This window comes from Lathamus discolor, chromosome 6 (genome assembly GCF_037157495.1).
Source record: "Lathamus discolor isolate bLatDis1 chromosome 6, bLatDis1.hap1, whole genome shotgun sequence".
Classification (NCBI taxonomy): domain Eukaryota; kingdom Metazoa; phylum Chordata; class Aves; order Psittaciformes; family Psittacidae; genus Lathamus; species Lathamus discolor.
This window is the reverse complement of record NC_088889.1, coordinates 2,104,922-2,129,063: the sequence shown is the minus strand read 5'-3', so window position 1 is coordinate 2,129,063 and position 24,142 is coordinate 2,104,922. Positions and strand designations below refer to the sequence as shown.

At 60.5% G+C, this 24,142-nt stretch overlaps 3 protein-coding genes and 1 long non-coding RNA gene across 9 annotated transcripts; 1 reads left to right on the top strand and 3 right to left on the bottom strand.

Annotated features, from left to right (window-relative positions):
* Positions 1 to 363: 363 nt before the first annotated feature.
* LOC136017304 (aldehyde dehydrogenase family 3 member B1-like) lies at positions 364 to 10,691 on the bottom strand. Of its 2 annotated transcripts, XM_065685502.1 has the most exons (11): positions 10,604 to 10,691; positions 6,578 to 6,736; positions 6,098 to 6,260; positions 4,248 to 4,358; positions 4,007 to 4,127; positions 3,838 to 3,923; positions 3,550 to 3,631; positions 2,601 to 2,987; positions 2,226 to 2,392; positions 1,258 to 1,357; positions 364 to 614 (listed from the first exon to the last, which is right to left on the bottom strand). In XM_065685502.1, the coding sequence occupies exons 2-11, from the start codon at positions 6,700 to 6,702 to the stop codon at positions 421 to 423; spliced, it is 1,536 nt and encodes a 511-aa protein (XP_065541574.1). In that variant the 5' UTR covers positions 6,703 to 6,736; positions 10,604 to 10,691; the 3' UTR covers positions 364 to 420. The 2 variants fall into 2 exon arrangements, with proteins under 2 accessions (XP_065541574.1, XP_065541576.1); XM_065685504.1 differs by lacking the exons at positions 6,098 to 6,260; positions 6,578 to 6,736; positions 10,604 to 10,691 and adding an exon at positions 5,472 to 5,665.
* On the bottom strand, positions 7,300 to 19,163 carry LOC136017301 (aldehyde dehydrogenase family 3 member B1-like). 5 transcript variants are annotated; one of them, XM_065685497.1, is made up of 12 exons: positions 19,080 to 19,163; positions 17,359 to 17,463; positions 16,342 to 16,548; positions 15,683 to 15,845; positions 13,325 to 13,435; positions 13,105 to 13,225; positions 12,935 to 13,020; positions 12,641 to 12,722; positions 11,665 to 12,051; positions 11,416 to 11,582; positions 10,604 to 10,703; positions 7,300 to 8,272 (listed from the first exon to the last, which is right to left on the bottom strand). In XM_065685497.1, the coding sequence occupies exons 2-12, from the start codon at positions 17,394 to 17,396 to the stop codon at positions 8,079 to 8,081; spliced, it is 1,656 nt and encodes a 551-aa protein (XP_065541569.1). In that variant the 5' UTR covers positions 17,397 to 17,463; positions 19,080 to 19,163; the 3' UTR covers positions 7,300 to 8,078. The 5 variants fall into 5 exon arrangements, with proteins under 5 accessions (XP_065541569.1, XP_065541571.1, XP_065541572.1 ...); XM_065685499.1 differs by lacking the exon at positions 19,080 to 19,163 and adding an exon at positions 17,864 to 17,936; XM_065685500.1 differs by lacking the exons at positions 17,359 to 17,463; positions 19,080 to 19,163 and adding an exon at positions 17,018 to 17,349.
* Positions 18,505 to 23,031, top strand: UNC93B1 (unc-93 homolog B1, TLR signaling regulator). Its single transcript, XM_065685501.1, has 12 exons — positions 18,505 to 18,567; positions 18,866 to 18,968; positions 19,056 to 19,197; positions 19,296 to 19,449; positions 19,522 to 19,683; positions 19,746 to 19,860; positions 19,934 to 20,027; positions 20,109 to 20,233; positions 21,576 to 21,758; positions 21,836 to 22,109; positions 22,279 to 22,397; positions 22,491 to 23,031. Exons 2-12 carry the CDS (start codon positions 18,885 to 18,887, stop codon positions 22,764 to 22,766), a joined length of 1,728 nt encoding a protein of 575 aa, XP_065541573.1. The 5' UTR covers positions 18,505 to 18,567; positions 18,866 to 18,884; the 3' UTR covers positions 22,767 to 23,031.
* Positions 21,307 to 24,091, bottom strand: LOC136017308 (uncharacterized). The gene is made up of 2 exons (XR_010613891.1): positions 23,994 to 24,091; positions 21,307 to 22,812 (listed from the first exon to the last, which is right to left on the bottom strand). It is a non-coding gene; the product is annotated as an uncharacterized LOC136017308 (long non-coding RNA).
* Between the last annotated feature and the right edge of the window lie 51 nt (positions 24,092 to 24,142).

Sequence of the window (24,142 nt, the reverse complement as noted above, 5' to 3'; positions counted from 1 at the left end):
ATGGAATAGGATGGGATGGAATGGGACGGGATGGAATGGGATGGGACGGAATGGAATAGGATGGAATAGAAAAGAATGGAATGCAATCGGATGGGATCGGATGGGACAGAATGGGATGGGATGGAATGGAATGGAATAGGATGGAATGGGACGGGATGGGATGGAATGGAACGGAATAGGATGAGATGGAATGCGACGGGATGGAATGGAATAGGATGGCATGGGATTGGATGGGATGCAATGGGATGGGATGGGATGGAATGGGACGGAATGGAATGGGATGGGATGCAATGGAATGGAATAGGATGGAACGGGATGGGACGGATGGAAGCACACAGGGCTCACCAGAGGGAAGACAACACCTTTCATTGCCCACGGGCACCAGTCCCCCCACGGAGGGAGGAGACTGGATGGGGATGCTCAGAGCAGGGCGCAGGAGCCCTTGTGCTTCACCCCGGAGGCAGCGCAGACGATGCCCATGCGGTGCTGGCTGTAGGGGGGGTAGCGCAGGGCGTTGAGGGCCTCCAGGCCCATGTTGCGGTGCAGGCACCCGCGCTGGTGGCTGAAGGTGTCGAAGGTGAACTTGCCGTGGTACTTGCCCAGCCCGCTGCACCCTGGAACACACAGCACAGGGCTCCAGGCAGTGGCTGGATGGGGGCATCGTTCATCCCGTCCTTCATCGCCAGCTGGTGCAGGACCCTCCGTGAGGGTGCTGAGGCGCTGGCACAGGGTGCCCAGAGAAGCTGTGGCTGCCCCATCCCTGGCAGTGCTCAAGGCCAGGTTGGACACAGGGGCTTGGAGCAAGCTGCTCCAGTGGAAGGGGTCCCTGCCCGTGGCAGGGGTTGGAGCTGGAGGAGCTTTAAAGTCCCTGCATCCCAAACCACTTCGGGATTCTATGCTAATTAAGCTCCCCTTTTAGGGCAGCCGGTGATGGAGACTTGTCCCTGGCACCACGTCTTTATCCAGCTGCTTTCTAACACCAGCATCACGGGGAGCGCTGGCCATGGCCAAGCTTCCCAGGAAAGTGATTTAAAGAGGACCATGGAGGTGGTCTCCATGGATGCCCAAGTGGAACCATGGAAGGGTTTGGGTTGGAAGGGACCTTGAAGCTCCTCCAGCTCCAACCCCTGCCATGGGCAGGGACCCGTTCCACTGGAGCAGCTTGCTCCAAGCCCCTGTGTCCAACCTGGCCTTGAACACTGCCAGGGATGGGCTCAGGCTCAGCTCGCAGCGGCCAGGGCTGGGGTTTGCACCTACCGATGCCACCGAAGGGCAGCGAGGTCAGGATCATGTGCATGAGGGTGTCATTGCCGCAGAAGCCACCGCTGCTCGTGCGCTCCAGGACCTGGGCCACCACCTGGGAGGGGAGCAGAGAAGGTGGAGGGGAGGCTTGGAGCCTGCTTCCAGCTCCAAGCCTTCCCCACAGCCAGGCCTGGCTGCTCTGAACCAAAGCTTTGGAGGAGGACCCTGGTTTAACCCCATAGAATTAACCAGGTTCATAGAATCATAGAACCATAGAATAGTTAGGGTTGGAAAGGACCTCAAGATCATCCAGTTCCAACCCCCCTGCCATGGGCAGGGACACCTCACACTAAACCATCCCACACAAGGCTTCATCCAACCTGGCCTTGAACACTGCCAGGGATGGAGCACTCACAACCTCCCTGGGCAACCCATTCCAGTGCCTCAGCACCCTCACAGGAAAGAATTTCCTCCTTAGATCCAATCTAAACTTCCCCTGTTTCAGTTTGAACCCGTTACCCCTTGTCCTGTCACTGCAGTCCCTGATGAAGAGTCCCTCCCCAGCATCCCTATAGGCCCCCTTCAGGTACTGGAAGATGCTCTGAGGTCCCCACGCAGCCTTCTCTTCTCCAGGCTGAGCAGCCCCAACTTCCTCAGCCTGTCTTCATACGGGAGGTGCTCCAGCCCCTGAGCATCCTCGTGGCCTCCTCTGGACTTGTTCCAGCAGTTCCATGCCCTTTTTATGTTGAGGACACCAGAACTGCACACAATGCTCCAGGTGAGGGCTCACAAGAGCAGAGCAGAGGGGCAGGATCACCTCCTTCGCCCTGCTGGTCACGCTCCTTTGGATGCAGCCCAGGATCCGGTTGGTTTCTGGGCTGCGAGCGCACACTGCAGCCGGCTCGTGTTCAGTTTCTCATCAACCTTTCAGATCACCAGGTCCAACCTTCAAGCATGGGGCGAGCACAGCCCCTAGACCATACCTTGTCATCAGAGGAGAAGACATACACGGCCAGCGGCCGCTCGCGGTTGTTAATGAAGTCAATGGCTTCATCCACACTGGCCACAACGACGATGGGCAAGATGGGGCCGAGGATGATCTCCTGCATGATGGGATCCGAGGGCTGCACGTCCACCAGGACAGTCGGAGCTGCGGAGAAACCACCCCAAAGGCAGCAGAGATTGGAGGTGACGCCTTGGTCCTCTCCCCAAAACCCTTCCGCTTCGGAAGGAGGACGCGTCCAGCTCCGTGATTCCCAAGGGACGCTTCCCTGAGTGTCCCCTCCATCCAGAACCTCCCCATCACTGACAGGACCCTCCCCAAAACCCAAGCGCAAGGATGCAGACGAAGCCCTCACCGATGTACCGGTCCTCCTCATCCGTCTGCCCGCCGATGGCCACTCTCCCGCTGCGCAGCAGCATCCGCAGCCTCTGGAATTCCTTCTCGTCCACGATGCGCCCGAAATCGGGCGATTCCCGAGGGCTGGAGCCGTAGAACTCGGCGATGACTTTCTGCAGGGCGGGCAGCAGCTTCTCCCGCATCTCCAGGGTGCAGAGCACGTAGTCGGGGGCCACGCAGGTCTGCCCCGCGTTGAAGAAGCGGCCCCAGGCCACCCGCCGGGCCACGCTGCGCAGGTCGCACGTGTCCGACACGTAACAGGGGTTCTTGCCCCCCAGCTCCAGCAGCACCGGGGTGAGGTGCTGGGCAGCGGCTGCCATCACCATCCTCCCCACGGAGGGGCTGCCTGCGGGCAAGGGATTGATGCAGCAGGGGCAGGCCCCCACCATGGTCACAAACCCAGGTCCCCCCAAGCTGTGTCCTCAGTGCCGTGGGTTAGTGGTGGCCTTGGCAGTGCTGGGGGCAGGTTGGATGTGATGGTCTCAAAGGTCTTTTCCAACCTGATGGATTCCATGGTTCTATGATGCAGCTCAACCCATGCCCTTCACTTCATTGGAAAGGGATGATCCTAAGGTCCTTTCCAACCCAAACCATTCCATGAGGAGCCAGGAGAGCCGTGTCAAGCCCCACTCCTGTCCTGCACCCACCTCAGTGGAGGCTGAGCCCCCTCCATCCCCACCATGCTATCCCCCGGTTCATCCATTACGAACCCCAGTTATGGCTATGAGATGCTCAGACATCCTGACACCAGATCCCCAACACAATGGGCCCTGTCTTCATAGCGGACCAGTACGGGGATGCTGCCCAGCAACTCACACAGATGGGAAAGGTAAGGAAGAGCGAGGGGTTCAGTGGGAGCTCCATCCCACCTTGCACCAACCCCGCAGCAGGCTCTGCTCTGGACATACCAGTGAAGAAGATGTAGTCAAACTTGTTCTCCAGCAGCCTGGTGGTCTCCTGAACACCAGCGGTCACCACGGCAAAGCAGTCCTGCAATGCAAGAGGAAGGGACCCCATGCTCAGCATCACCCACGTCTGTTGTGTCCCCATGCCCACCAACAGCATCGCAGCCATGTGCACACCAGAGGAAGGAGGCACAGCAGCTCCTCAGAGCAGTGCTGGTGAGGGCAAGGCAGGGTTGGGAACACCATGGCCCTGGGGCAGGGACAGGGACAAGGCCAGGAATTGCTGCTTACTCTATCCAGGTAACTGGGCAGCGCTTCAGCCATGAGCTTCTCAACATTCTTGGCCTTCTCGGAGGGCTTGATGACAACGCAGTTACCTGGGGGGAGATGGAGAGGACATCACTGCAGTGACCGGGTGACCACCAGCCCTTGGGGCACCCAGCCTGGATGCTCAGCTCACCAGCAGCGATGGCCCCAACGAGAGGCCCCAGGAGGAGGTTGATGGGGCAGCACCACGGCCCCATGATGAGCACCACGCCGTAGGGGTCCTTGCGGATGAAGGCAGAGTCCAGCCGCGTGGCCTGCAGGACACCCACCTCGTGAGGACCCCATCTCTTCGCTGCAGGCCCCATCCCCGTGCCCCGTCCCACCCAGCTCTGCGCAGGGCACGGGTCCTTGCCCCATCCTCTCCCTGCTCTCACCAGGTTCCTCTCCACGGGCTCATCCTTCATCCACTGGCTCAGGTTGTTCAGGGTCGCGTGGAGCTCGTTCTTGCACAGGAGGATCTCGGTCAGCTCGGCTTCGAAGGGGGGCTGAGGACAAGGAGCCATTATCCCTATATAGACCTTATCCATAGATATACACCATATCCCTTTATAGACTTTATCCCTATATAGACCTTATCCCTATATAGACCTTATCCCCATATAAACCTTATCCATATATATACACCTTACCCCTATATACACCTTCACCTTATCCCTATATACACCTTATCCATATATATACCTTATCCCCATATATACATTATCCCTATATACACCTTATCCATATATATACACCTTATCCCTTTATAGACTTTATCCCTATATAGACCTTATCCCTATATAGACCTTATCCTCATATAAACCTTATCCATATATATACACCTTACTCCTATATACACCTTATCCATATATATACACCTTATCCCCATGTATACCTTATCCCTATATATACACCTTATCCCCATATATACCTTATCCCTACATACACCTTATCCCTACATGCACCTTATCCCTATATATACACCTTATCCCTATATATACCTTATTCCTATACACACCTTACCCCTATATACAACTTATGTCCATATATATACACCTTATCTCTATATACACCTTATCCCTATATATATACCTTATCCCTATAAATACCTTATCCCTGTATATATACCTTATTCATATATATATATATCTTATATCTATATATCCCTTATCCCTATATATATCCCTTACCCCTATATTATATCCCTTACCCCTATATACATACCTTATCCCTATATATATATACACACACACCTTATCCCTATATATACCTTATCCATATACATACACCTTATCCCTACATACACCTTTTCCCTATATACACATTACCCCTATATACACCATTGCAGGCTCAAACCAGCCAGTCTTGAGGGCTACCCGCCACCCAGGAGGCACGATCTGGGAGGAAATGGGGTGGAAACGGGAATATCCAGCTTTTGGAGCCTGTTCTGTAGGGGTTTGGGCAGAGTGAGCTGAGGAAGCATGGGGAAGATCCACTACTGGGGCTGCAGGAGGGAGAGCAGGAAGCAAAGGACACCAGAGGTCCCGTGCAAGGGGGGGATGTAGGGATGCTCCTGGAATCATGGAATGGTTTGGGTTGGGAGGGACCGCAAAGCTCACCCAGCTCCAAGCCCTGCCTTGTGGAGAGGGACCCTGCAGGATGGAGGAGAGCGGGAGCAGAGCAGGACCGCGGCACAGCATCAGAAGGGAGGCTGAAGGAGCGGGGCGGCTCTTCCAGGGAGGGAGGCAGGAGGAGAACACCACGTCGGTGCCTCTTCCAAGGAAAAGGGAACCCGAGGCCGATGAGGAAGCAGTGCGGCTGATCCGAAGGACGTCCATCCCCGCTGCGGGACCGGGCCAGGCGATGCCACCCAAGACAAGGCAGAGCCCACACGGGGCTTTCCAAGGGGAGGGCAGAGAAGGGGAGCCTGGGAGCTCGCCGCAGGGTACAAAGAAGAGGAAGCAGAGACCCCAGCGGCCAGGGAGGCTGAAGGAGGTGGCTGATGTGGGATGGGGTGGACCACAGGCAGGAGGATGCTATCGACAGAGCCACGGGAGGTTTGGGATGAAGGTACCCTAAAGCTCCTCCAGCTCCAACCCCTGCCATGCGCAGGGACCCCTTCCACTGGAGCAGCTGGCTCCAAGCCCCATCCAAGCCAGGGCACTGCAGCAACCCCCTGCACACCCACAGCCCCTCGGGCTCCTCCAGCCTCTGGTCCCCCATTCCCGGCTCCCCTTCCCCTCACCTTGCCCACGTCCAGGGCCGTGGCCTCCAGGATCTCCTGCTTCTTCTCCTCCAGGAAGCGCCCCAGGGCCTCCAGCTGCGCCACGCGGTACTCCATGGGCCGCGTCTTCCCCGAGAGCCAGGCTGCCCGCAGCAGGGCCACCAGCCCCGCATAGGGGTTCCCGCTGCACGCATCGGGGTGTCACAGGGACCCTGCGCCCATCACAGCCCCACGTCCCCCCCCAGCCCCACATCACCCCAAACTGGGACCCACAGACCTCAAGGACAGGGCAGGGAGTCCCCACTGTGCCCCCTCCATGGCACTGATCCCGGCATTCCCTTGTCTCGTCCCTTGGCCCATGGAACCCAAACCTGTCCCCCAGCACCCTTCATCAGCACCCAGGTCTGCATCACCCCAACCCAGCATCACCCAGCACCCCGGGGGGAGGGCAGAGCACCCGCACCCCTCCTGCTTCCCTCCAGCCCAGCCTCATTCTCTTACCTCATGCCATTGCCATCCACGCTCCCCTTCCCATCACCACCATCATCATCCTCAGGAGCATTCCCAGTGCCCACGTCTGGGAGCTGCTGCGGGCCAGGCTCTGGGAAGACGCTGCTGGTTTCCATGATCCCAAGGGAGCAGGACGGGGCTGGAGCTTCACTGCAAAGGATTCCAAAGGATGGAAACCACGAGCTCCCCACCGCAGGTAACTAACGGGGTGCTCTGCCCGGAGGAGGCGGCTTTGGGGTGCCAGGACCCTGGTGAGGTGTGGGGCAGGACGGGTGCTGCCTGGGTGCTGGTACAGGCTGCGGAGGGAGGCTGCCCGCTTCCTCCTCTGCCCCACCGCACATCAGCGCTGGCTCCGCTCCAGCCCCAACCACTTGGGATGCAAACCATGCCCCAAACTCCATCCCTGGCGCACGTCAACAGCAGCCACTGGGTACGGGATCATCGTGGAATCGTGGAATCAGCCACGTTGGGAAAGAGCTTTAGGATCAGCCAGTCCAACCGTTCCCATGGCGCTGAGGGCCTTGTCTATGGGGTTTGTGAGCACTTGCAGGGCCGGTGCCTGCAGCCCTGCCCTGGGCAGCCTGTTCCAATGCCTGAGCACCCTCTGGGGCAGGAATTGGTCCTCAGCTCCATCTGAACCTGCCCTGGTGCAGCTTGAGGCTGGTTCCTCTTGTCCCATCCCTTGTTCCTTGGGAGCAGAGCCCAGCCCCTCCTGGCTCCATCCTCCTGGCAGGCACTTGTAGGGAGCCATCAGGTCCCCCCTGAGCCTTCTCTGCTCCATCTGAACCCCCCAGGTCCCTCAGCCGTTCCCCAGCACCCTTAGGCTCCAGGCCCTGCACCAGCTCCATTCCCTGCTCCGGCCCCGCTCCAGCCCCTCCAGGTCTCTCTTGGGGTGAGGGGCCCGGAGCTGAGCACAGGATCCCAGGTGCGACCCCCCCGGTGCCCAGCACTGGGACTGATGGAGCTCAGCAGGGTGCGATGCTGTGGCTGGGGGTGTGCGTGTGATGCACGGGGACACTGGGGCTCTGAACCCCCATCTCTGGGGCGCAGCTGATGGATTCCTGCCCCAAAGCAGGGTGATGAAGCAAGGGGAGGCCACGCAGCAGAGCTCAATGCAAAGCCTTTACTACAGGCAAAGACTTGCCTTTACTAGAGGCAAGGTTACACAGAGGAGCAAAGCAGCAGGCAGCACTGAGAGAAGGCAGAGCGAGGTTCGCACAGAAGGAGAGGAGATGGGGTGAACTGCTGGTCCTCATCCTCCTGGGGACCATTTCTTCCCTGGGAAGGGAAGTTTGGGGTGAAAAGCAGAACTTATGGTATTCCATTGCGTGTCGATGCCGAGGATGCAGAGCAGAGTCCACTGTGGAGGCACGACGGGTGCAGGACGAGGTGTCCATCCCATTGTCCAAGCCAGAGGAGGTGGAAAGGGAGGAGGACACCAATGGTGCCATGAGCTGTCCCCATCCTGAATCCATGAGGGTGCAGAGCAGCCTCAGAGCAGGGTGCAGGTGCCCTTGCGCTTGATCTCAAAGGTGGCCGTGAGGAAGCCCAGCTTCTGCTGGCTGTAGGGGGGGTAGCGCAGGGCGTTGAGGGCCTCCAGGCCCATGTTGCGGTGCAGGCACCCGCGCTGGTGGCTGAAGGTGTCGAAGGTGAACTTGCCATGGTACTTGCCCAGCCCGCTGCACCCTGGAACACACAGCAAGGTCCAAACCTGCCCTGGGGCTCTGCTCCTGCCTGCTCCAAGCTTTCATCCTGGAAGCGCTCCTGCTGCTGAGCAGGGATGTGGTGATGGAGATCTCGCCTTTCCCTTGGCCTTTTCCAGCTCTACAGCTCCTCAAGCACAGAATCAAGGAATGGTTTGGGTTGGAAAGGACCTCAAGATCATCCAGTTCCAACCCCCCTGCCATGGGCAGGGACACCTCACACTAAACCATCCCACACAAGGCTTCATCCAACCTGGCCTTGAACACTGCCAGGGATGGAGCACTCACAACCTCCCTGGGCAACCCATTCCAGTGCCTCAGCACCCTCACAGGAAAGAATTTCCTCCTTAGATCCAATCTAAACTTCCCCTGTTTCAGTTTGAACCCGTTACCCCTTGTCCTGTCACTGCAGTCCCTGATGAAGAGTCCCTCCCCAGCATCCCTATAGGCCCCCTTCAGGTACTGGAAGGCTGCTATGAGGTCCCCACGCAGCCTTCTCTTCTCCAGGCTGAACAGCCCCAACTTCCTCAGCCTGTCTTCATACGGGAGGTGCTCCAGCCCCTGAGCATCCTCGTGGCCTCCTCTGGACTTGTTCCAGCAGTTCCATGTCCTTTTTATGTTGAGGACACCAGAACTGCACACAATGCTCCAGGTGAGGGCTCACGAGAGCAGAGCAGAGGGGCAGGATCACCTCCTTCGCCCTGCTGGTCACGCTCCTTTGGATGCAGCCCAGGATCCGGTTGGTTTCTGGGCTGCGAGCGCACACTGCCAGCTCATGTTCATTTTCTCATCGACCAGCACCCCCAAGTCCTTCTCTGCAGGGCTGCTCTGAATCTCTTCTCTGCCCAGTCTGTAGCTGGGCCTGGGATTGCTCCGACCCAGGTGCAGGACCTTGCACTTGGCAGGGTTAAGCCAGCAAATCCTTTTGCAGGTCAGTGTTTGAGATGCAAGGGCCTCATTTTAGATGGGCTTGGAGCAACCTGGTCTTACCCACGGTTGGAACCAGACGAGCTTTAAGGTCCCTTCCAATGCAAACCATTCCATGATCCCATCTGAGTTCTTCTCCATTTATCTACACAAGCTTTGCTGGAGCTACAAGGCTCCCTTTCCCTCTAAGGCCTCTATCTACCCATGGTTAGGAGCTAGCAGTGTGGCCCCCATGAAGGTCAGCTTCTTCCCAGAGTATTTCCAATTGGGAGCCCCCATTATCACCACCAGTTCTCCCAGTTGCTGGGGCTGGTTTCATGCTGAGGTTGCACAGGGTGGTTAAAAGCCCAGTGACTGCTGTGGTGTGGAAGCTTTGACAAATGCCATCTAACCCGGAAGAGCTCAGGCCCTGCTATGGAATGGCTTCACCTCCTCATCCCAGGTAGTTTGGCTGAATCACTTCCATAAAGATAAGTTCCGGAATGGGAACCACCAAGGATTGTTCCTGAGCCACAGGCAGGTGAGGAATTAATTGCGGTTGGCTCTTGTGTTGTCCCATTATGTGTGATTCAAGCTGCTGAGCAAGGGCAGCAGGAGACTGAGGTGGTTCCTCCAGAGAACCCTCTGGAGACCAGGAGGTTGGGAAAGTATCAGGAGAGGATTCCTGTTTTCCCTGGATAACGCACCAGGCAGGGCCCAGGCAGAGCAGACCTCGCTTTTCACCTGAAAATACAACTGATGTTGCCTGTGGAGACCAGAAACTCTTTGTCTTGCCCATCTCCAAGGTACCATAAGAAGGTTCTCCAGATGATTACAAGAGTTTTGCTCCCACTATTTAGTCCTAATGAATGCACAAGCTTGCTCCTGAGGGATGCTGAGGGCTCCAATCCAGCACCAGGATGGCTGGAGGAGGAAGAGCCATCCACATATCCATCACCTATCCAAGAGCACAATGAGCTGATGTGCTCCATAATGAGGAGAGACCAAAGGGAGCAATGGTTGAGCACCTCCCACTTGAGCAAGGCAGGAACCCAACCCTGGTACAAAACTCATTCACAGTGCCCACGCTGCTCAGAAATAGCAGGGAAACAACCAAGGGGCAGAGAATTCCCAACCTTTTATATGGAATATCTGCACATACACAGGGAATGTAGTGCTTGGGACAGCAAACAAAGAGAGGAGAACCTCACAGGGCTCCGTACATGCAAAGCCAGAGAGCTCAGCCCTTCTGCAGTGAAGCCAAGGGCTTCTGGTGAAGTCCTACAGGTGCAAAGGGGTTTCCTGCACACCACAGAGCTCTGGGGCCACCAGGACCCCTCCTCATCCATGGCCAGTGCGGTTCAGGCTCACGGTGGCCAGGGACGGGTGGGCTGGGGTTTGCACCTACCGATGCCACCGAAGGGCAGCGAGGTCAGTGTCATGTGTGTCAGGGTGTCATTGCCACAGAAGCCACCGCTGCTCGTGCGCTCCAGGACCTGGGCCACCACCTGGGAGGGGAGCAGAGAAGATGGACATGGGCCTCACACCTTGGTTCCACCAGAAACACTTGGACCATAAACCTCCTCCAGCTCCAGCCCCTGCCCCGGGCAGGGACCCCTTCCACTGGAGCAGCTTGCTCCAAGCCCCTGTGTCCAACCTGGCCTTGAGCACTGCCAGGGATGGGGCAGCCACAGCTTCTCTGGGCACCCTGTGCCAGCGCCTCAGCACCCTCCCAGGGAAGAGCTTCTGCCTAAGACTCAGCTCAGTCTCCCCTCGGGCAGGTTCAAGCCATTCCCCTTGGCCTGTCCCTACAGGCCCTTGTCCCAAGCCCCTCTCCAGGTTCCCTGCAGCCCCTTTAGGCACTGGAGCTGCTCTCAGGTCTCCCCTTCAGGAGCCTTCTCTTGCCCAGGCTGCCCCAGCCCAGCTCTCTCAGCCTGGCTCCAGAGCAGAGCTGCTCCAGCCCTCGCAGCAGCTCCGTGGCCTCCTCTGGCCTCACTCCAACAGCTCCAGGTCCCTCTGGTGCTGCTGCCCCAGAGCTGAACACAGCGCTCCAGAGTGGGGGTCTCACAAGAACATCACCCACCTCATCCCCCAGTCCCATGTGCTTAGAGCAGGGCTCAAACGACCCCTCAGAGCATGCCCTGGGGCTTCAGTGAGGTGGACACAAGCCCTAACACCTGATTTCCTCACCCCCTTTCCTGTTCCATGCCCCACACACACCTTGCAATCACTGGAGAAGGCATAGACAGCCAACGGCCGCGGCCTCTCGTTGATGAAGTCAATGGCTTCATCCATGCTGGCCACAACAACGATGGGCAGGATGGGCCCGAAGATCTCCTCCTGCATGATGGGATCAGAGGGCAGCACGTCCGCCAGCACCGTGGGAGCTGTGGAGAAGGGTTATGGCACCACATCACCCAGTGCCCAAGCAAAGGAGCTCCCAAAATCCCCCAGCCCCCCCGTCCTCACCGATGTACAGGTCCTTCTCATCCGTCTGCCCGCCGATGGCCACTCTCCCGCTGCACAGCAGCGCCTGGATGCGCTGGAATTCCTTCTGCCCTATGATGCGGCCAAAGTCCGGCGACTCCCGAGGGTTGGAGCCATAGAACTCGGTGATGGCCTCGCGCAGGGCGGGCATCAGCTTCTCCTGCATCTCCAGGGTGCAGAGCACGTAGTCGGGGGCCACGCAGGTCTGCCCCGCGTTGAAGAAGCGGCCCCAGGCCACCCGCCGGGCCACGCTGCGCAGGTCGCACGTGTCCGACACGTAACAGGGGTTCTTGCCCCCCAGCTCCAGCGTCACGGGGGTGAGGTGCTGGGCAGCGGCTGCCATCACTATCCTCCCCACGGAGGGGCTGCCTGCAGGCAAGGGAAGAGCGGAGTCAGGGCTGCGAACACTCCAGGTACAGCCCGGCTCTGGGATGGAGCGCGCTGGGGAGCCAGGTCCTACCAAGCCTCAGATACAAGCATAGAACCATGGAATGGTTTGGGTTGGAAGGGACCTTAAAGCTCCTCCAGCTCCAACCCCTGCCACGGGAAGGGACCCCTTCCACTGGAGCAGCTTGCTCCAAGCCCCTGTGTCCAACCTGGCCTTGAGCACTGCCAGGGATGGGGCAGCCACAGCTTCTCTGGGCACCCTGTGCCAGCGCCTCAGCACCCTCCCAGGGAAGAGCTTCTGCCTAAGAGCTCAGCTCAGTCTCCCCTCGGGCAGGTTCAAGCCGTTCCCCTTGGCCTGGCCCTGCAGCCTCTTGTGCTCTCCCCTGTTACAACATCCTGGATCCTCCAACAGATCATGGATCCTCCACATCTCCAGCACAATGAGCTCTGACTTCTTAGAGGGCAGGCAAGCACAGGCTGCCTGGGCAGGGTAAGGAACAGTGGGGCTTCCAGAGGGAATCCCTCTTCCCACCTTGCACCAACCCCGCAGCAGGCTCGGCTCTGGACATACCAGTGAAGAAGATGTAGTCAAACTTGTTCTCCAGCAGCCTGGTGGTCTCCTGAACACCAGCGGTCACCACGGCAAAGCAGTCCTGCAATGCAAGAGGAAGGGACCCCATGCTCAGCATCACCCATGTCTGTTGTGTCCCCATGCCCACCAACAGCATCGCAGCCATGTGCACAGCAGAGGAAGGAGGCACAGCAGCTCCTCAGAGCAGTGCTGGTGAGGGCAAGGCAGGGTTGGGAACACCATGGCCCTGGGGCAGGGGCAGGGACAGGGATAAGGCCAGGAATTGCTCCTCACACTGTCCAGGTAGCAGCCCAGCGATTCAGCAAGGAGCCTCCCACTGTTCTTGGCCTTCTCGGAGGGCTTGATGACAACGCAGTTACCTGGGGGGAGATGGAGAGGACATCACTGCAGTGACCGGGTGACCACCAGCCCTTGGGGCACCCCAGCCTGAATGCTCAGCTCACCAGCAGCAATGGCCCCAATGAGAGGCCCCAGGATGAGGTGGATGGGGTAGTTCCAAGGCCCAATGATGAGCACCACGCCATAGGGGTCCTTGCGGATGAAGGCAGAGTCCAGCTGTGTCATCTGCAAGAAGACCAGGACCTCAGTGCTGTCCCCTCCCTGAGCTGCTCTGCCCCGTGAGTGTCCCCCTCTTTCCTCCCCAACCCAGAGCTTCTGCCTCACCAGGTTCTTGTCCACGTGCTCGTCCTTCATCCAGTGGCTCAGGTTGTTCAGGGTGTTGTTGAGCTCGTTCTTGACCAGGAGGATCTCAATGAGATAAGCCTCGAAGGATGGCTGGGGACAGACATCATCATGGATCATCACGATAAGACATCATCCCAACACCGACCCCGTCATCTCCCCTTCCACAGAAGGCATCTCCCCTCCTCTTCTGCCCATGAAGAGGAAGGACAAGACATCAAGTAGAAGCTATTAAGCAGAACCATAGAAGGTTTGTGTTGGAAGGCACCTTAAAGCTCAGCCAGTTCCAACCCCTTGCCATGGGCAAGGACACCTTCCACACACCTCAGTCTCCCCTCGGGCAGGTTCAAGCCATTCCCCTTGGCCTGTCCCTACAGGCCCTTGCCTGAAGCCCCTCTCCAGGTTTCCTGCAGCCCCTTTAACATCTCCACAGCATTTGTCCTTCTCCTGAGGCCACATCTCTGACCTGCTGACGGGGCAGGAGCCCTGAGCCAAGGGGGGAACCAAGCAATGTCCCCAGGAGCTTCAGCCAAGCTGGTGCTGGTGTCCAGGGAAGCTCCATGTGGCAGACATCGGATGGGACAATGCTCTTGCACTGTTGTGCCCATGTCCTGACCACCAGAACAGGCAGAACCCCCCATAGCCCCTGGTGCTCCCGCAGTGCCATGGGAAAGGCAGGTGGGGTGAGATGCCTCCGTTTGGGAATTAAACCCAGCAGAAAGCATCCCAATGGGCAATGGACACAAGGCCCACATGGCCAGTGATGGGGCACAGCAGTGGGACAGCAGAGCTGGGATCACAGCGGCTTCCAAGGCACATCCTGCCCACGGTGGGTCCTCTCTGCTGCTGTAACTGTGAAGCACAGCTCGGGATGCCCTTGCAGGAGAAGTGGGAAGACGCAAGAAGATACCGAGCAGGCTCAGTAAAGCCCTTCCAAAGTCCTGGGGAGCAGCAAGAGCAAAGCTCCTGCGCTGCAAAGCACATCCCAACATCCTTCAGACTCCTCCAACCCACCCAAAGGGGTTGAGCCCTCCTCCATCACCACAGCACTTTGGGGCTGGGGGGTTTGGAGGCAGCAGCTTCCGATGTTCCACCACCAAAGCCCGCTCAGGAGACCTTCAGGTGCATGGTGCCACCGGATGTGTCACTGCCAGGAGGCATGGGAGGGCTCAGCAAGCCCAGGAGGTGTCCGGTGAAGCAATGGGGATGCTCTCAGCCCTGTCTGAGAGTTGCATCACTGCAAGGATGAGGAAACTGCTGCTGCAGATTAAGGGTTCCAAGGAGACATCAAGGTTAGGAGATGGGATATTGAAGCTGAGGTCATGCAAGTGCCTTCCAAGATCAATGGGGAGCAAGCGGCACGGCTGGAGGTGAGGCACCCACCTCAGATATGTAAGAGCAGGTGAATTGTCCATCTAACTATGACGGTCCAACTGCATAACAAACGTGTTAGTGGACAACAGGAACTCATTACAGGCAATTAGGAGAGACGAAGGACGCACTTGGAGCTCTGCTGCCCATCTGATGCTGAAGGAGAAGGTCCTCCCCTCACACAAACAAGGCAATTACAAACCCTGGGAGATGTCAGGATATTGCAAGCCGGCTCTGATACACCCATAGATGTAAGTCCTTTAGGTCTGAGTGATCCCACTATATGATAAGAGCAGTTACCCCTCTGAGAACATCTCCTGATGATCCATGAGGGAAGCATGGGATGGGCTGCAGCACATCTCAGGGAGGGGAAAAGGGTCCTGAAGCACCCAGATGGACAAGAGATGAGCTCAAAGCCCAAGACAGAGCCATGGCGGGGATGCTCCTGCCGTGTCAGCGTGCTGCAATACCCAGGGCCACATCCAGGAGGGACCCGGATGCAGATCCCAGTGGAACCAGTCCCCGCAAGGAGCCCCGGCAGGAATGTGCAACCCCAGCACGTTGCACAACACCACCGGTAATCCCGAGTGCGACCGTGCTGCTGAGGAGCACCCCAAGACATCACCTCTGTGGAGGGCACCCGAAGCCACCCCTGACTCCATGTGTGGGGCAAAGCTTGGTGACACCCCGGGTCCCCCCCTGCATTGGCCAACGGGGGCTTGGCCTGCTTTAATGCTCCGGGGATGGGATTAATGGCACGGGGCCTGCCCAGCACCACGGTCCCTATGTACAGAGAGCTCTGCGGGGAGGCAGCACCTATGGGTGCACCACAGCAGCCCCGAAGCACAGCAAGGGGGGATGCAGGACCCCAGTGAGGACGCCCACAGAGCTCCAGACACGCGAGACCCAGGTGAAGGGCTAAGAATGGTCCCAAAGGTGCTGCCAGCACCCGGCTCCCCTTCCCCTCACCTTGCCCACGTCCAGGGCCGTGGCCTCCAGGATCTCCTGCTTCTTCTCCTCCAGGAAGCGCCCCAGGGCCTCCAGCTGCGCCACGCGGTACTCCATGGGCCGCGTCTTCCCCGAGAGCCAGGCTGCCCGCAGCAGGGCCACCAGCCCCGCATAGGGGTTCCCGCTGCACGCATCGGGGTGTCACAGGGACCCTGTGCCCATCACAGCCCCACGTCCCCCCCCAGCCCCACATCACCCCAAACTGGGGCCCCACAGACCTCAAGGACAGGGCAGGGAGTCCCCCCTGTGCCCCCTCCATGGCACTGATCCCGGCATTCCCTTGTCTCGTCCCTTGGCCCATGGAAGCCAAACCTGTCCCCCAGCACCCTTCATCAGCACCCAGGTCTGCATCACCCCAACCCAGCATCACCCAGCACCCTGGGGGGAGGGCAGAGCACCCGCACCCCTCCTACTCCCATTCATCCCAGCCTCACGCTCTCCCCTCACCATTCATGCTCCCATCCCCATTCCCACCTTCAGCATCCTCAGGAGCATTCCCAGCCCCGGGAGCTGCTGGGATGTGGTGGCCCCTGGACCCCAAACCTCTCCCCCCATCATCAGCACCATGGGGACCCCATTACCCTGTGCCTCCCTTCTGCCCCCCAGCCCCTCGCTCTCACCATGCAGCACTGCACATCACCGGCCCTTTCCTGATGCTCCCGGTGCTGCTCCCGCTGCCTCCACAGCATCCGGCGGCATTCCCGGGATCACTGCACACAGGGATGCACTTCCCACAGCCGGGCGGCTGCTGCCCAGGCAGCTCAAGAGGTTGCTGCATGCCAAGGGTTTGGAAGGAGCTGCTGGGCTGCACTGAGAGCGTGGTGGCCCTGGGGACAGACACAGGGATGGAAGTGCCGGAATGCCGGAGCTGGAAGTGCTGGAATGGCGGCTGGATCCCAGGAGGAGTCACCCGTGTCCCAAGCTGCCTGTGGCACCTCTGGAGGCTGAAGCTGTGCTGCTTGGGGCTGTCCTGGGCTGACTCATCCCGGAGGAGCTCCGGTGTGCCCGGCGGGACATGCCTGGCATTCCCGGGATCACCACCAGCCTCTGGCCCCGCTGCTGTGGGGTCACCCCATGGGGACGTCAAAGACCCACACTGACCCATAGGGACCCCTAAGGACCTCAGTGCGGGCCAACACTGGGACTTCCACAGCCCACTTGGGTCCACCAGGAGCTGTGGGGCAGAGCTGCAGCCCCATAGCTGCCCCTCTCCATGCCCCAATGCACCCACCTTCCCCCAAGGGAACCCACCCAGAGGGGGGCCCCACAACCTCCGTGGGACCCCAAAGGGCTCACCTGTGGGGCTCAGCGGTGGCCAGAGGAGCTGGAGGCGCTGCTGATGCTCAGGGGGATGCTCCTAAATGCTGTGGGGCTGGTGGCCAGGCCCCATGGCCAGCGATGGGCAGGGCTGGGCCCCGCCTCTGTGGGGCCGGCAATGGGGCCAAGGCCTGGGATGGGACCTCCCCTCCATGGACAGTGGGGTCCTGGGGGTCTCCTGTGGTCCCCAGCACCACCATGAACCATGGGGAACCGATAAACACCCATGGAGCTGGTACCCAGGGCCACCCTGAGCAATGGGGACCCCACAGACACCCCACAGGTCCCCTGCCCCACATCCCCAGCACCGTGGGGCTCACCCACAGCACCCCGATGGCAGCACCCGAACTGGCCCCATGGAGGGTGATGCAGTGGTCCCCAAGCAGCCGCTGTCCCCATGGAGGATGCCTCACGTCACCAGAGACCTAAAGGGACAGCAGGGATCAGAGACTGGAATGGGATCATCGGGGGGGGGCCCCATTACACTGCACCCCCCCAGCACCCCAACCCCTGCACAGCACCCACTGACCCCCCAGCACCCTGACCCCTCCACAGCACCCATTGAACCCCCAGCACCCTGACCCCCCTCCCCAGCACCCATTGAACCCCCCAGCACCCTGACCCCTGCACAGCACCCACTGAACCCCCAGCACCCTGACCCCTGCACAGCACCCATTGAACCCCCCAGCACTGGTGGCTCCTTCTCCTCCCCCCAGACATCCCCCGGTACCGGCTGGGCCGGATCCTGCCCCAGTCCCCGTGACCATGCCAGGGCGTCACATTCGGGCCCTCCCTGCCCCCGGGCACCCTGGCCTGGCCACACACCCATGGGTGCTTCCAGCACCGGGTTTGGGTGCCGCAGGGACCCGCACGTGTCTGGTCACCCCCAAACCTGCCCCGCACCCACAAACGGCCCAGGGTTGGGAAGGGGAAGCGAGAGCGGAGGGACCCGGCAGCACCCAGCACCCAGGGCTGGAGCACCCACACCGGGGCCTAGTGCGAGAGCTGGGGGGAAGGGGATGGGGTCAGGGTGCTGGGGGTTCAATGGGTGCTGTGCAGGGGTCAGGGTGCTGGGGGGGGGTCAATGGGTGCTGTACAGGGGTCAGGGTGCTGGGGGTTCAGTGGGTGCTGTGCAGGGGTCAGGGTGATGGGGTGTTCAGTGGGTGCTGTGCAGGGGTCAGGGTGCTGGGGGTTCAATGGGTGCTGTGCAGGGGTCAAGGTGCTGGGGGGTTCAATGGGTGCTGTGCAGGCGTCATGGTGCTGGGGGGGGTTCAATGGGTGCTGTGCAGGGGTCAGGGTGCTGGGGGGGTTCAATGGGTGCTGTGCAGGGGTCAGGGTGCTGGGGGGGGGTTCAATGGGTGCTGTGCAGGGGTCAGGGTGCTGGGGGTTCAATGGGTGCTGTGCAGGGGGTGCGGGATCGGCCCCTTTAAGCGTCCCCGTCCCGCCCGCCCCATCCGAAAGAGGAAGCGGTGCCCGCCCCGCCCCGGGCGCCGGTAGCAGAGCGGGTCCCGGTGGGGGGAAGCACATGGGTGCGGGGCTGGGGGTGCTGGGTGCTGAGGTGAAGGGTTGGGGGTGCAAGACACGGGTGCAGGGTCTGGGGTGCAGGGGGCAAAGTGCATGGGTGCAGGCCTGGGGGTGCAAAGCGCATGGGTGCAAGGGATGAGGGTGCTGGGTGCAGGGTCTGGGGGTGCTGGGCACAAGGGTGCAGAGGCTGGGGGTGCAAGGGCTGGGGTTCAGGGTGCAAAGCACATGGGTGCAGGGGTGCAAAGCGCATGGGTGCAGCGCTTGGGGGTTGCCAACAGCACCCCCCCACCCTGCCCCATGCAGGCCCCCCCCCGGAGGCAGGATGCAGAAGGACCCCGGCGTGTACCAGGCTGCAGGCACAGCAGTGGCGGGTGACAGGCTGGGTGCGGAGGGGACAGAGACGCAGGTGAGGTCCCTATGGGTGCCCCCCATAGGGTCCCAGTGGTGCCCCCCCCCCCCCCGGGGGCTCACAGCCACTGTCGGCCCCCCCCAGCTGGATGACTTTGTGGGTGCTCACCCCGACTACAACGAGGAGGAGGAGGAGCACAAGTTCTTCCGCCGCAAGCGCCTCGGGGTCATCAAGAATGTGTTGGCCGCCAGCCTGGCCGGGACCCTCACCTATGGGGTGTACCTGGGTATGGTCCTGCTGCTCCTCAGGGGCCCCCAGTGTAGTTTTGAGGGGGGGGGTGTCAGGGTAGGGGGGTGACAGGCTCTGGACCCCCCCCCCCATCAGGCCTGCTGCAGATGCAGCTGATCCTGCACTATGATGAGACGTACCGGGAGGTGAAGTACAGCAACATCCAACTGGAGGACATCGACCGCAAGGTGTTGATGGGCATCAACGTCACCCCCATCGCAGCGCTGCTCTATACCCCCGTCCTCATCAGGTACTGCACTCTCCACGCTGCCCAACAGCATTCCCAATGGGAATCCATGCTTCCCTCTCCAATCCCTGGCAGGTTCTTTGGCATCAAGTGGGCCATGTTCCTCGCAGTGGGTATCTACGCCTTCTTCGTCTCCAGCAACTACTGGGAGCGCTACTACACGTTGGTGCCCTCCGCCGTGGCCATTGGGGTAGCCATCGTGCCCCTCTGGGCTTCCATGGGCAACTACATCACCAGGTAGGCAGGGGTGGGGGGGTTGAGGTCCTGGGTGACACCAGCTGACCCATTGTGCCATGTAGGATGGCCCAGAAGTACCACGAGCACGTCAACTACAAGGAGGAGCAGCGGGCACCACGAGGGGCCAGTGATGCCTACATCATCATCTTCCAGACCATCTTCTATGCCTTCTTCCATGTGAGTGCCGGCACAGGGAATGGGATGTGGTGGGCAACGTGGTGCTGAGCACCTCCTGCTCTCCGTGTTGCAGCTGAGCTTCGTCTGCGCCCAGATGCCCATGCTCTTCTTCCTCAACGAATACCTCTACCAGCTCAACCACACGCTCTTTGGGGTGAAGCACTGCGGTGAGGACGGGGTGGTGCAGTGGGGGTGGCATGGGGACCTCCTGATGGGGGGGGGAAACCACGGTGTGTGCCCCCCAACAGGGACCCTGAGCCACGGCACCCTGCCTGGCTTCAACACCACGGTGCTGCAGAGCCTGCCCCGCAGCGTCAACCTCATCGTGGTGGACAGCGTGCTGATGGCGGCCGCCTTCCTCGCCATGCTGGTGGTGAGTGAGCTGGGGTGGGCGAGGGGCAGGCTTCCAGCAGGGCCAGCATCACCCCTATGGAATCATGGAATTAACCAGGTTGGAAAAGACCGTCAACATCATCCAGCCCAACCACTGCCCAGCACTGCCAAGGCTCACGTCCCCAGGAGCCACATCCACAACCCCTGTGAAACACCGCAGGGCTGGTGCCCGCAGCCCTGCCCTGGGCAGCCTGTTCCAATGCTGAGCACCCTCTGGGGCAGGAATTGTTCCTCAGCTCCATCTAAACCTGCCCTGGTGCAGCTTGAGGCCGGTTCCTCTTGTCCCATCCCTTGTTCCTTGGGAGCAGAGCCCAGCTCCTCCTGGCTCCATCCTCCTGTCAGGCTCTTGTAGGGAGCCATCAGGTCCCCCCCGAGCCTTCTCTTCTCCATCTGAACCCCCCAGGTCCCTCAGCCGTTCCCCAGCACCCTTGGGCTCCAGGCCCTGCACCAGCTCCATTCCCTGCTCCAGCCCCGCTCCAGCCCCTCCAGGTCTCTCCTGGGGTGAGGGGCCCGGAGCTGAGCACAGGATCCCAGGGGCCCGATCCCTGCCCTGGTCCTGCTGCCGCACTGGTGCTGGTGCAGGCCAGGATGCTGGGGGCTTCTCGGCTGCCTGGGCACGAGCTGTTCCTGCTCAGCTCCATCAGCTCCTTTTCCATGAGCGGTTTCCAGCCGCTCTTCCCAAGCCTGGAGCGTTCCATGGGGCTGCTGTGGCCCAAGCACAGGCCCCAGCACCGAGCCGGGTTGAATCTTACCCCATTGACCACAACCCAGGGATCCAGCCTGGCCAGATCCTTCTTGCAGAGCCTCCCTATCCTCCAGCAGATCAACTCCCACCCTTGGTGTCATCTGAAGTGACTCAGGGTGCCCTCCATCCCCTCACCCAGATCATCAGTGAAGATATCAAACAGCGCTGGCCCCAACCCCAAGCCTTGAGGGCCACCACCAGTGTCACCATCTAGATGTGACACCATTCACCAGCACTCCCTGAGCTCTGCCATCCAGCCAGTCTTTTACCTAGCAAAGAATCCACCCACCCAGGCCATGAGCAGCCAGTTTCTCCAGAACACTGCGGGACACCGCATCGATGCTTTACTAAGGTCCAAAGGGACAATGTCCACAGCCTTTCCCCCATTCACCAGGCAGGTCCTTTGTTGTAGAAGGAGATGAAGTTGGTCAAGCAGGACCTGCCCTTCTGGTGCTGACTGGGCTGATCCCCCTGTTTGTCCTGCACGTGCTTTGTGATCCGCAGCAGAAGATGGCTGATCCTAAGGTCCTTTGCAACCCGAACCATCTCACTTGGGATGATGTGCTCCCACACGCAGGTCCTGGTGCTCTGCAGTGCAGCCTATCGACCCACGGAGGAGATCGACCTGCGCAGCATCGGCTGGGGGAACATCTTCCAGCTGCCCTTCAAGCACATGAGGGACTATCGCCTGCGCCACCTCTTCCCCATCTTCATCTACAGCGGCTTCGAGGTGCTCTTTGTCTGCACCGGCTTCTCCCTGGTAGGGATGGATGGGGACAGAGGGGAGGTGACAAAGCAGGGACAACCCAAGTGACACTGAGCCCGTCCTCCCTGCAGAACTATGGCGTGTGTGCCCTGGGGCTGGAGAAGCTGGCCTATCTCCTCATGGCCTACGGGCTGTCCGCCTCGGCCTGCTCCAGCCTGGCCCTGTGCATGCTGCGCCTGCAGCGGCACATCCCGCTGCTGGCTGGAGCCTTCATCCACGCTGCCCTCCTGGTGACGCTGTTCTGCTGGGCACCAGAGCCCCGGCTCGTGGGCCAGGCTCCTCTGCTCTACACCATCGCTGCGCTCTGGGGCACGGGGAGCGCCCTCAACAAGACCAGCATCAGCAGTGAGTAGCAGGAAGGTCCCCACCGCGGCTTCTCTTGTCCCCCATCTTCCTCCTGCAGCATCTCCTCATACCTGGTTGTCCGCAGCTCCTTGGACACGCTGACAAGGAGCAGGACAGACCCACAGTGTCCCCAGAGGGGGACACTGACAGCAGCTCTCCTCCGTCACAGTCCTCCTGGGCATGTTGTACAAGAACAAGGAGCGCCAAGACTTCATCTTCACCATTTACCACTGGTGGCAAGCCCTGGCCATCTTCACCGTCTACCTGTGGTCAGAGCTACCCATGAAGGTGACCACAGTGAGGCGGGCAGAAGCCCACGGCAGGACCTGGCAGTTTAGGGGGTGCAGCCCCACGCTCACCCCCCTCTTTGCCCTGCTGCAGGCCAAGCTCTCCATCCTGCTGGCGACGCTGGTGGTGGCGGTGGGCACGTACCTGCGGATGGAGCAGCAGCTGGGGCAGCGCGTGGAGTACCGCCTGCCCCGCATCCCGCGCCCGCGCCACCAGATGCGCGGGTACCGCTACCTGGAGGAGGACGACTCGGACCAGACCGGCTCCGAGGGCGATGGAGACGGGGAGGAGGAGGAGCAGGAGGAGCGCCCAGCACAGGCCACCAGCAGCGAGGAGCTGCCCGGAGAGGATGAGGAGCAGCAGGGTTAGAGCAGCCGGGCCTGCTCCAGCACGGGGGTGGCCCCCACCTTGTTCTCTGTAGCAGAAAGGGGGGGTCCTCAACCCACCCTGGAGCTGCACAAAGACTCCTGAGCGGGCTCGAGTTTCCATAGGTGCCTCTGCAGCAACCCCAGGCAGGCCTAAAGACCCCATTGCAAAGCCTGCAGCCCATAGAAAGACCCAAAACCCCTCAGGCCAGGCCTGCAGCCCCATAGCCAGCCCCACAGCCCCCCCCCAGGCAGGCCTGCTGGCCCCCTAACCAAGACTAAAGCCTCTCAGGCCAGGCCTGCAGCCCCATAGCCAGCCCCACAGCCCCCCCAGGCAGGCCTGCTGACTGCCTAACCAAGCCTAAAGCCCCTCAGGCTAGCCCCACAGCCCCCCCAAGGGAGGCCTGCTGACCCCCTAACCAAGCCTAAACCCACTCAGGCCAGACCCACAGCCCCATAGCCAGCCCCACAGCCCCCCCAGACAGGCCTGCAGACCCCCTAACCAAGCCTGAAGCCCCTGAGGCCGGACCCACAGCCCCTCAAGCCAAGCCTATAGACCCCCAGGCAGGCCCACATCCACAGACAGACCCATAGCCTCTCAAGCCAGACCCACAGCCCTCCCAAGGGAGACCTGCAGACCCCCTAACCAAGCCTAAAGCCCCTCAGGCCAGGCCTGCAGCCCCATAGCCAGCCCCACAGCCCCCCCCCCCCCAGGCAGGCCTGCTGACCCCCTAACCAAGCCTAAAGCCCCTGAGACCGGACCCACAGCCCCTCAAGCCAAGCCTATAAACCCCCAGGCAGGCCCACATCCACAGACAGACCCATAGTCTCTCAAGCCAGACCCACAGCCCTCCCAAGGGAGGCCTGCTGACCCCCTAACCAAGCCTAAAGCCCCTCAGGCCTGACCCACAGCCCCATACGCAGCCCCACAGCCCCCCCAGACAGGCCTGCTGACCCCCTAACCAAGCCTAAAACCCCTCAGGCCAGACCCACAGCCCCATACCCAGCCCCACAGCCGCCCAAAGGGAGGCCTGCTGACCCCCTAACCAAGCCTAAAGCCCCTGAGGCCGGACCCACAGCCCCTCAAGCCAAGCCTATAGACCCCCAGGCAGGCCCACATCCACAGACAGACCCATAGCCTCTCAAGCCGGACCCACAGCCCCCTTCCACCCCGTTACCAACCCACCCAGCCCCTTTTAACTCCGCTATACCCCAATAAAGCCTCTCCCACCTCCATCGCCGTTCTCCACCTCCGCCTCGCCGCAGCCTCTCCTCCCTCCATGAGGGGCACCAGCCACCACCACCACCCTGAGGTGGGGACTACAGCTCCCGGCGTGCACCGCGCCCTAGGGCGCGGTGCACGCCGGGAGCTGTAGTCCC

Excerpts from the sequence above, each read along its gene's own strand:
- LOC136017304 (XM_065685502.1), bottom strand. The coding sequence starts at position 6,702 with ATGGAAACCAGCAGCGTCTTCCCAGAGCCTGGCCCGCAGCAGCTCCCA. Across the intron at positions 3,632-3,837 it reads TGCCCAGTTACCTGGATAGA|GACTGCTTTGCCGTGGTGAC; the intron begins GTAAGCAGCAAT and ends CTTGCATTGCAG. Across the intron at positions 2,988-3,549 it reads TGACTACATCTTCTTCACTG|GCAGCCCCTCCGTGGGGAGG; the intron begins GTATGTCCAGAG and ends CCTTGCCCGCAG.
- UNC93B1 (XM_065685501.1), top strand. The coding sequence starts at position 18,885 with ATGCAGAAGGACCCCGGCGTGTACCAGGCTGCAGGCACAGCAGTGGCG. Across the intron at positions 22,110-22,278 it reads CAACAAGACCAGCATCAGCA|TCCTCCTGGGCATGTTGTAC; the intron begins GTGAGTAGCAGG and ends CCTCCGTCACAG. Across the intron at positions 22,398-22,490 it reads GGTCAGAGCTACCCATGAAG|GCCAAGCTCTCCATCCTGCT; the intron begins GTGACCACAGTG and ends GCCCTGCTGCAG.
- LOC136017301 (XM_065685495.1), bottom strand. The coding sequence starts at position 16,826 with ATGGGTCAGTGTGGGTCTTTGACGTCCCCATGGGGTGACCCCACAGCA. Across the intron at positions 15,846-16,341 it reads GTGATGTGCAGTGCTGCATG|CGGGAACCCCTATGCGGGGC; the intron begins GTGAGAGCGAGG and ends CGATGCGTGCAG. Across the intron at positions 10,704-11,415 it reads CCTTCTCCAGTGATTGCAAG|GTGGTGGCCCAGGTCCTGGA; the intron begins GTGTGTGTGGGG and ends CTCCCCTCCCAG.